Source organism: Carex rostrata, chromosome 5 (assembly GCF_964058835.1).
Source record: "Carex rostrata chromosome 5, lpCarRost1.2, whole genome shotgun sequence".
Lineage (NCBI taxonomy): Eukaryota > Viridiplantae > Streptophyta > Magnoliopsida > Poales > Cyperaceae > Carex > Carex rostrata.
Window position 1 is genome coordinate 9,991,002 of NC_135922.1, and position 11,454 is coordinate 10,002,455.

Here is an 11,454-nt window from a genome sequence, read left to right on the forward strand (position 1 = left end):
GAAGCAAAATAATATAATTATCAAGCATCAGTCACATAGCAAATAAATAAACATACACATACATAACATATAATTCGATCCATCTCGGATCCAAATCACACCATCTATAGAAGGGGATACATGATCTATCGAGCCCGTATATATATAACACAGAAAATACGGGACTCGTAAACCTAATCAAAAGCATAATCCTAACTAGGTCAAGTGGTGTGGCCCTCGGGGACAGCTCCTGACATCTCCTGCTGCGGACCGCCAGAATCTGTACCTAAAACCCACGAAACAACTTGTGGGTGAGCGACGAATCGCCCAGTATGTGACCCAGAATTATCCCCTCAGGGATCCTCTACGGTCAAAGCACTTTTATTTATAAAATGAATGCAATTGAAAATATGCACATGTGTGAACCTATATTAATATCTAATATAATTTATCATACTTTGAATGATGCCATGATGCGATTATTCTATTATGCCAACATGCGGAATAAACCCAAAATAAAATCAAGGTGAAATATCGGATATAAATCCAGTCGGAGTCCAGTACCAAAGCACTGTGTGAACAAATATAATAATAATAGTATGAAATTAAGTAAATCACCCCGTGCCGTGCCAATAGTATCATAAGAATCGAATAGTATAATCCAAGGACTGTGATCAGAGTGCAATGATACACGATGCCTAGTGACATCGAGCATTGCTCCACAAGAACTGCACACTAGCCGATGGTTATACCTTTACCAAAATAATCTGAATAATATAATCCAAGGACTGTGATCAGGGAACAATGATACACGTTGCCTAATGACATCGCGCATTGCCCACAAGAACTGCACACTAGCCGATGGTTATATCAAAATCCGGTGTGTCATCTCGCCTAACGATTCATCACCCAAACATATCCAATAGGAGAAATCATACAATGCAAGTCGTAAAAAGTTAATCTCTTCCCTCATGAGCAGGAGAGAACTCTACCGTCCGGCCAGACCAATAGGATCAGGGGCTCGTCGACCCCGTGCATCAAGGCTCGTCGACCTTATGCACTTGCACATCATTCCTCAAGGCCTGCACTAGCCTTGGGAACTTCCGTTCTAGGCAAAGTAGCTCCTAATGTAGGGAAGGAATAAATCCCGAATCGTTCGTGCCTCAGGGCTCGCATCCGGCCCGCACGTAATGGTAAAATGAATCAGAAAGATATATATTCAAAGTTTATACATATAATATAATCCTAAAGCCATCCAAGGATCAAGTGACCCTCAGCTCAGTGGCTGTCGGGCCGTCCCATGCCAAGTGACACCAAGACGGAACGAAGTCACTCGGCTCTGCTCAGCTCTCACCAATGCATGCGTATGCACGTAATATAATAATAATATATTGTCTTCCACGAGAGGGAGACAACTAATAACCTAATATTCTAATAATATACTTATAATATTATTTAATTATTCTACTCCTAAAATATAGTAAATTCAGGTTTTTCAGGGTTTATGCAATTCTACCTACAGTGCAGAGAGGATAAACATGCTCTACAGTTTTAATGCAACTACTTAAAATAAAGTGCGAATGTCAGGTCAGATGGATCGACTGGTAAGAGTACGCCCACGAAAAAAAATAATTCAGATATCCCACACCTGAGGGGGCTGGAGTCTCTGTCGCTAATAATCAGCGCGCTCCGCGTATGCCCCGAACTGCGGGTCCGTCGGATCGGCCCACGGGTCGGACTCGTACGGAGTTGACTGATCTGTGATCACGTAATTTAAACTAATTAAAATCTACGCTAATTTTATTCTAACCCTCGTCCCAATTAATGTACAAGTCGATTTCTCGATTACTTTGGTTTTATAAAATTACCGGTTCAGTCAGTCGGATTGATCCGATTAGGCATATATCATTTAATTAATTTCATGTCATCAAGCTTAGCATTAATCTTAATTTACAAGTTTGTCAACTATTGATCATTCACTTTGGTCTAGTTTAATCTAATTTACTCCTAATTAAATTTATATTCTAACGATTTAATTTGAAGATATATTGCTTGTATAAATTCAAATGTCGAATTATTCGTAATAAAATAATTGTTCGGGAGTTACGGTAAATTATACGTGCTTTCATTTCTAATATATTTTAGTTTCCTATCTACTTGATTTATTTAAATCGGACTATAAATAAATTTTAAAAAGGGTTCGAAATTCGGTTTCGAATGTTACTTTACAATTAAAAATTCTTAAGGTAATTATTTAAATAAAATCTATTAATTATGTGATTGTTGCGAATTTTATAATTCGTTTAAATATAGCTAAGCTATTTTATATTCTAGAAGTGTTATTCGTTTATAAAATTTTAAAATAGGACCTTTAATTATTTTACGTGTTTCCTAACTAATTTTATTTCTAAGTCGCGCAGTTCGTTATTTTCTTACAACTAATTAAATTCCTACGTTTAATTAGCCGTTTCGAATCTAAGTCCATAACAAATATTTTTCGTTGCTAATTAATTGTCCTTTATTAATTAGCAACGAATTTTTGTACAAGTTCGAAAAATGTTTAAAAAAATTATTTTAACTTTAAAAACTTTTTATGAAACTTTTATTTTAATTTAATATGTGGGGTGTTTTAATTAGGTTTGTTTCGGGATCATACAGGTGTCCAATCGGGTTATTATAGTATCTGCTCAAATTATGTTATGAGTCATCATCGAGGCATCAGACCCTGGACGGTATAATCATTTTCCGAGCTAGTTCAAGTTTACGTAAGCATTCGATTTTAATTCGATTCCTCCTAAAACTTAAACTTTAAAAGCCACGTTTTATATCCGACAATTACGCCTTTTGGAAATAATTCCAAATACCATAATTTTGATATCCTTTTAAAATTCTGTCAAGCCCATTAATATCAAGGCCCAAGCCTTGTTCCAATTTATTAATAAATTAGAAAATAGGCCCAGCAGAACGAGAGCCCAAATGTCATCTTATTAAATCTCTTTTTTTTTATGCAAGGGCCCAAGCCCAAATAAAATTCAGCCGAACCCAATAAGTAAAAAGGCCGAGCCCAATAATATATATAATTTTGCACCTTAGCCCTTAGAACTTAGTTAATCTCACAAGGGCCTACATTTTTCGCATCCAACCCCAAGTTTTCCCCAATTTCACCATTTGGTCCCTGTCAGTTCAAGTACTGGTAAACACAAATCAACACCGTACCAGAAATCCATGGGACTGGTACACTGGTACCAGTCACCTACACAAGTCAGCAACACACCATCCATATACACAGCATCAACACAGAACCAGCACAATATACACAACAAGCAAGCACAGGTCAGAGGCAAACACCCAGCCAAACAACACAAGCAAGGCAACAGGTCAAGGTAACCAGAACCCGAAACAGAGCAAGCACAGGTCAGAAAGCACGGCAACACAGCCAAGTGCATCGGCTTGCCGGGAAAATCAACAACCCGCACAAGCCGCAGTTCAATACAACATTAATCAAGGAATAATCAAGGGTGCGCATACTAACCGAGAGAGGCAAAAATCACAGAGAAGGCTTAGCAAAAACGGCCGGTACCAAGTTTCAAATCTCGCCCTTCGGCCGTCAAAATCAAGCACCAGAAACAAATCAGCACGCACCCAAGATTCAACAAGCAAACACCAGAAATCACCGAGCCACCACCAGAACAGAACAGAACGGAATCGATCGGCACCAAGCAAGCACCCCAAATCAACAAGCACAAAGGCAACAGACAAGCCACAAGAACACAACCCCAAACCCTAGGGTTTTGGGGAGATCACCACAATCACAGAAAAATGGAAGGAAAAAGAGAGAGGTCTCAACTCAGGAGCGGAAAAGAACCAGAGAAACCCAACGAGAGAGAGAGAGAGACTTATATACCCGTTAAAGCACACACAGGGACAAAAGGGAGCGGGTCGTGGCTGTCAGAACCGTCTGACAGGCCGTGCGGCCAAAGTCGTCGCGCACACAGGCGAAGTGACAGGAGCAGGTGAACCGGAGGCAACAGCGTCGCGCGCGCGAGAGAACGAGAGAGGCGATCGCCTCTCTTAGGGTTCCCATGAGAGAACCAGCGAAAGAGAGAAACAAAAGGGGACGGGCCCAGGGGCAGAGGAAAGAAAGAGAGAGAGAGGAGATTTAAAGGGGTTTTCAAAATTCCTGTGTCAAGATTCGTGCAGGGATCCAATGGGTAAAAGAATTATAGAAATGAATGGACGTTCTTAATTGTTATAACTCGATTAGTTAATTGGATTTCAATGAATTTGATTGGGAAATTTGTTACGAATTATTCGAGTAGTTATATTTCAATTTAGGATCCAAATAATTCGATATCAATTTTATATAATTATATATATAACTATCTATTTAATTATACTTCTATGATTCATAAATGAATGGGGTTATAAAATTTTATAATGTTATGTGCATGAAAAATTTGTATTTTTATACTTTTAATTAATCTCAATATTATTTATTTATTTACATGAATCGATTTAATTTGGTTTATTTTATTTCTTAAGTTTTACGATCGTAACGAATTTTCGATTTACGAGTTTACCGAATAATTATAATTTTCTTTATAGTGTTGTATTTTATTTTTAAACCTCTAAATTTGAAAGTACATAATGTCATAATGCATTTATATTTCGAAATTTTAGTTTCGTTTTAAATAATCAGATTAATCAGATCGATCATTAATTTAATTAGAGGTTTTTATTTAGTGCAAAGATCAATTTAGCAATTAATCGTGTTTTAAAATTTTGGAATATAACATATATAATGTTTTTTGTCGAATCTGTGGTGGAAAATGATTGTTTTTGACAGAAAATTTTGTATGTGTAGAGAAAACCAAGGAACTCATAGATTCTTGTCGAATCTAAATCTGCGCTGTTTAATTAGAATTTGAATCTTCTTTTCAACATGTTTTCCCCATTTCCATTTAATTTGAGCATTTAAACTGTAACAGAGAACTTGATTAATGGAGGACCTATACAAACACGACTCAAACTCTTGGCTGAGACGCACCCGTTTCTGTAAGACTGTTTATCACCAGCCGAACCCTTCACAAATACCCATCATCCCTAATTTAATCGAGCTCAAACTTGGATCCTCTAACCCAAGCTCTAACCAGGCATCTATCTCCATGACTGTCACCCGGGACAGCACCTCCAAGACAAGTCAGACAACTGGTGAGGTGCCAGTGGAATCAGGTTCCAAGATAAAGAAAAATAACCTGGCCTCCATGAATGGCGCTATATCTGACATGTTTAAGGAGGTGAAAAAGACCATCAGAAGCCGATTTATTTGCCCACCACACAGAGAAAGAACAGTGAAGTCATCCTCGAGTCAAAAGAAGAGAAGTTCCTGGATGAAGAAATATTTCAACCGTGAGATACGCCAGGTGGTTGTACTGGACAAATCAAGTGCAGTGCAGATGACTGGACGTCAGATATGTCAGAGCTGATTCGGTGGAAGAGGAACATTTTCTTGTTTATGTAGAAATTAATATCAGAGTGAGACTCAGAGCAGGTCTTGCAGTTTTACAAACTTCTTCTATTGCAGGTGTGGAATAAATAAAAAAAATGAAATAAAACTTAGATTCTTCACTTGGACTTGACAGAAATTGATACCAGAATGAAACCTGAATTTGTAAATGTTTGTGTCCTTTCATTTCAGTTTTAAAAGTTAGATTGGTCATGTATGAAATTCATTTTTCTTTGCTTGAAACTGAGGACAGGTGTCTCAATGTCACACATTTTCAACTGGTACTGGTACAAATAGGTATAAACCTGAAATAGTTTACAAATCCATGATTTTAAACACTGGTAGTTAGACCCCTTTTACTCAAAAGCTTGCATATAGTTTGCCACTGATCCATTGCTATAAATAGCTAATAATTAGGTGTTATAACAAGAAATGTAATTATAATATAATGCTGTTTTAGTGTGATCCATGTGATTTCTAGGTAACAGTAATTAATAAAATAGTTTATGCTTCATATAAATTATAAAAATCATTAAACATACCAAACAATTACAAAATTAAGGGGTGTGATCCATGTGATTTCTTGGATTAATTTTAATTTTGGTAACACAAAAATTAATTTACAGTTTGTTCCACTACGTGCAGTTTTACGATAGAGTTTCAAGTTTCAACCGTGCTGAAAATAAAAGTAGCTAGAGGAAAAGAAAAAAAACCAAAAAACTAGTTGTTCAACTACATGCAGTTTTACTATAGAGTATTTAGCTTCTTTATAAAACAGTTTATTTATGTTGCTGTTGGGTTATTTTTGAGTTTTCTGAACTATGACAATTAGTAGTTGCTATCTAGTTTAGTTTGATGACTTGTAAGTTCTATGTGGCAGTGATCAGGGAAGCAATTAATTTTCTTAAAAAGCTGAGACTGAATTAGGTACACGTTCTGGTACTGTTTCAGTCAAGCAAGCACAAAAAAGTTATTAGTTGAGACCTGTGATGATAGCTCCTAGGTTAAATTTACAAGTCAGTATAGTAAATTTGTAAGATTTTCTAATAAAACGGGCAATAGCATTTTTTTTCAAAAAAATTTATGGGGGATCTGGTACCAGAGGGCTTGGTACCGGTTGGTCACTTTACAACTGTACAAGTCACCTAACTCTCTTTTTTTTTTTGTCTTTCTTTCTATATTTTCCCTTTTTATTTTGAAAGAATGTTTTTAAAGCAGAGTATTATTGGTTTGCAATCACATACTAAATCAATCTACCATTTTATCCCCTCGGTATCTGAAAAGGCAAGAGAACTCACTTTAACCACCAGATCTACAAATGGTGATTTTTTTTTTCCTCAATCTCAGATCAATGGAATAGAGAAGAAGAACTCACTAGAATCAACAAACAAGTTCAATTTTTATAAAACTCAGTTCCTGATGCAACAGTTAAAATTGCAAGAATTGAGATTCAACAACATAAAAATGAATCCATAGACTAGATTTATATATAGGGGCGACACATCTGATATGCGTAACAAAACACTAACCGCTTGATTCTTCACCACCTCTGTTGCTTGCCTCAAACGTGCTCTCCAGTTCTGACTGGATGGGGACCAATTCACAGAGGTTCATTCTTTGAACTTGGGCTTCAACGGTAACAAACCTGTTCTTCACTCCTGTGGCCCGTTTTGAAGCCCAAGTTCAAAGAACAGGTTTGTTACCAGCAGCAAAAGAAGTCTCAGTGAATAGATTTGAGAAATTTGTGCAATGAAATAACAACAAAAAGTTTTTGCCTTTCATACCATGTGTAACTATAAGCCAGCCAAACAAACTAACGAAGAAAGTACTACACTATATAATGTAAACAGAGACAACTAAATATCCTCAAAAAAAATTTAATTTCAACAACCAAAATTTCACTAGCAAAAAATAAGGATATATTATGATCTGACAGGTGAACACTCTCCTTGTGAAAATTTAGAAAAACTAAGAATGCCTAAAACTTATATGATTCCGATCTTGTTTGCGACATCGAGAGCATCAAAGTCCGGTGTCAACCTTACGTAGGCCTTCTTTGTACCATCAGGCCTGCATTAAACAAAACAGGAACCAAATAATTAACACAACTTAAAACAAAACCCTGCAAGAATTTAAACTGAACAATTTGAAAAGCATCAGAAATTGAACCAAATACAGAACCCACCCTTCTGAGGAACCAATAACATCTAATAAATACATAGAAATAACAATATATTTGTAATAAGATGAACAAATTCTGTTTAATTGTACCTGTAATATACTGCAAAACATTTCAATTAATAAACCAAAAAACACATATCAATCACAATATATTAATAAAACACAAGCAAACAAGAAATGTACCTGATAAGGGTGTTGACCTTCTTGGCCTGAATGTCATACATCTTCTTAACAGCATCCTTGATTTTCTTCTTATCCGCACGGATATCAACAATAAACACAAGGGTATTATTGTCCTCAATTTTCTTCATGGCAGACTCTGTGGTGAGAGGATATTTGAGAATCTGGTATTGGTCAAGCTTGTTTCTGCCGGGTGCACTCTGTCGGGGATACCTAGGAGTTCTCGGCTTCTTCAAAGTGCGGGGCCGGTGGAAGGTGACAGAAGTGCGTATCTTCTTCTTCTTGATTCCAGTGATGGGCCCTGATTTAACTGCCTTTGCAGTCTTCTCAGCCTGACTTTTTGCATCAGGTTTCTTACCTGTGACAGTTTTTTTATAAGGAGATGGTTAGCAATTCTGATAGATTGTATGTTACAAGATTCCATTGTAGATGAAAAGATGTACTCAGAAAATAAAAGGGAAAAAATTATAACAGTAACAATTATTTTCTCAATAAATTTGAAAATTAACAAAATTTGTAAAATATTAGACAATAGAAACATGATTTATCATCCAATTAGATAACATCATTGCATGGGCTGCATCATTAAAATTGAATTGAAAATGTATATAATACAGATGTCAGAAATTCCTTCACTGGTTTCTGAAACACCATGAATGTAACCAATAAAGAAAACTTATTTAATTAAAAAAAACAACGAAAGAATTTTTGATACCTTTTACAGGAGGAGCCATCTCTGGCTATATTGAAACAAACTGAAAATATAAAAAAAAAACACCATGAATGTCTATACCCAGATTGTGAAAAGAACAACACTAATTGACATTTTAAATCTACGGTTGGTTGTACACTTGTGAAGATAACAAATCTAAACGAACTACATTTTCAGATCTATACACATGCATCTATCAATCCCATTATGCCATACAGGTAATAAGAATTAACTAAATTAAATACAGCAATATCACGGAAAAGCCTCTGGTCTTAATTAAAGATCCCTTATATTAATTAAGCCAAAAATAACTAAGATAAATCAATTATTGAATATAATTTGAATTATATATGTTACCTGGAGAGGAGAGGAGAGGAGAGGAGAGGAGAGGAGAGGAGAGGAGGGAGGAAGACGAGGTGGCGCCGAAAAAACAAACCCTAGCTACGCGAGAGAGAGAGAGAGAGAAGCAACGCAAACTGAGCGGGTTTAGGTTTTATGACCTCACTTGGACGGTTTGGATTTGTTGGATTGTGTGTATATTGCGCAGTGTGGTTTAGGCCTTTTGGGGCTACTTAGGACTTTTTCCCAAAGGCCCAATAAAATTATTTTATGTAGTCTGATTTGGGCCTAATGTGTTCAGAGGCTAAAGCATGAGCATGGGCTTTCAAAACTATGGAACAAACATACAAATGATATAAATTTAAATTAGCCTGAGTTACAGTAATGGAATACAGATGGGCCATCCAATCATGATTATCTTTGGATAACAGATTGCGAGACCAAGTGTGGTGGCCACAATTAAGGAGTCTACAAGAAATGCAGTTGTGGCTGAAACATTGTAGGTAGAATAACCAGCGAAGAAGATAAGAAATCAGACTGGAGGTTGGAACAATAAGTTGGCTTAGGATGATTTTCTTGTTTTTCAAATAACGATTGTAATTATGTTTATCTTTCATTCTCTGATGTAAAAACATTTTTCTTCTAATATATCCTTGACAGTCACTGTCAAGTTTTTAAAAAAATACAGTAATGGAATGCTCATGCTTGCTTGGAGCTCCGATTGCCATTTTAGTCATATATCAAGCTTAATTAATCTTTTATGGCAATTTTACCGCAAAATTGAGATTAGAGCATTCTCCATTCCATTCTAATTAGAAATTTATTACAAATGTTACATGTCCGACAAGTTAAATTAGTCTGATTTATAGTAATGAAAGTGATATAAAATTAATTTGCACAAAATTATTCAACTTGTTGAATTGAATGCTCTTACACAATATATATATATATATATAGGAGTTGACTACAGTGCTATGTGTAGCATAGAGGGCCTTCGTGCAACAACTCAATATTTCAGTTTTTAAAATTATAATGATCGATCTGAACCTTTCAACATGATCTCCATATGAATATGTACTTGCAAGCCAAATTTTATATTTTTTAGAATTTTTTTACTATTTTTTTAGATAGGTAGAAAATCACTTGAGCTGCATAGCAAGGTAGGAAACACCGATCCACAGTCAAACCGAGGTAGCAGGGGATCAGTTGGTGATAAATTCTCAGCAAACCCATGAGCTGTGTGAGGCCACCAATTGAGAAACATGGAAAGAGATGCACCATCAGCAATAAGGTGACAAATGGATACCAAGAACAAATCCACCACCATCTAATACATTGATCTGCACAGCAAGGGATCGCTTTCTAGGTAATCAAATAAACTTTTCTTTATTGGTAGGAGTTCCATTAAACAATTCAACTACTGGGCCCGTAAGTATCGATTCCAGAATAACACCCGTAACCCGAGTTTCGTTAAATTCGACACCCTTATCATTGCATTCGACATGAAGTTTCCCGTTACTAGTTTCTGTGATCCTGCCAGCAAGTGGGTAAAAATACTTCAGAGTTTGAGAGAGAGAGGATTTGAGCTTCTCTGACGTGTCTGGTAAATAGGTGGAGTAAATGAAGAGGATGTGGATGTAGATTGGAGGTGAGAGCTGGTCGAGGAGAGAGAGAAATGGAAGGAAGAGAATTGCATGCAGGCTGGGAAGGCATGATGCTTTGTTTTGAGAGAATAGTCACCTTTGCCATTTTCATGGACCGTTTAATTTGATCAGCATTTGATGATGATCCATGAGGTTAACATTTTTGTACCTATATATAAAATATTTGAGCTGTCCGAAAAGAAGAAGAGCTGAGGAAATTAAATGCGTGAAGGGATCCAGTTTTGACTAACTTCTATAAAAATATAAAATTAAAGGCTTGTGATCCCCGGCAGTTCAAATTAAAATGGAGAGATTATTTTCATTGTAAATGCCATTTATAAGAAGTGAGGGATATCTGCAGTATTACAAATAATGGAGAAGACGAAATGCAAATTAGACGCCAGAACACTGCTGCAATGAAGTGTATCTCTCTTCATCTATGAATATAATTAATTACTAGTATCATACCGTGCGTCGGGACATGCTATAAGGGAAAAAAAATATTAATACAAATAATAATAATTATTTAAAAATGAAGACACAGGTTAATAGAAAATTTATATGATTCTTTATTTTTAAGTACCAATGATATCAAATAATAATAGCTCGATTCGAATCTAATATCAAATATCGTACAACAATTTAATATCAAGATATAATATGATATCAAAAAACATAAATAAAAAGTGTTATCATGTGTGTGTATAAAATATATATATATACACACACACATATTATAAGAGAAATATATATTTACCCACATGTTCCAATTTATATTCTTCTTCTTCTTTGTTTCCAATTTAGAATACACACACATACATTGATATATTATCACTACTACAGAATAAGCGATTGTACACGGACATAAACAGGAGAGCTACACGGATTTCCTGCCGTGTGGAATGTGAGGGTGT

The 11,454-nt window shown here is 35.8% G+C and overlaps 1 protein-coding gene and 1 long non-coding RNA gene across 3 annotated transcripts; both read right to left on the reverse strand.

The window, feature by feature from the left end:
- Window positions 1-1,763, reverse strand: LOC144553950 (uncharacterized). Its single transcript, XR_013511483.1, has 2 exons — window positions 1,628-1,763; window positions 1-265 (listed from the first exon to the last, which is right to left on the reverse strand). It is a non-coding gene; the product is annotated as an uncharacterized LOC144553950 (long non-coding RNA).
- A 5,512-nt stretch (window positions 1,764-7,275) lies between these two features.
- Window positions 7,276-9,012, reverse strand: LOC144554792 (large ribosomal subunit protein uL23-like). Of its 2 annotated transcripts, none has more exons than XM_078303139.1 (4): window positions 8,916-9,012; window positions 8,562-8,601; window positions 7,850-8,204; window positions 7,276-7,555 (listed from the first exon to the last, which is right to left on the reverse strand). In XM_078303139.1, exons 2-4 carry the CDS (start codon window positions 8,578-8,580, stop codon window positions 7,471-7,473), a joined length of 459 nt encoding a protein of 152 aa, XP_078159265.1. In that variant the 5' UTR covers window positions 8,581-8,601; window positions 8,916-9,012; the 3' UTR covers window positions 7,276-7,470. The 2 variants fall into 2 exon arrangements, with proteins under 2 accessions (XP_078159265.1, XP_078159266.1); XM_078303140.1 differs by having other exon boundaries at window positions 8,562-8,603; window positions 8,948-8,965.
- Window positions 9,013-11,454: the final 2,442 nt, after the last annotated feature.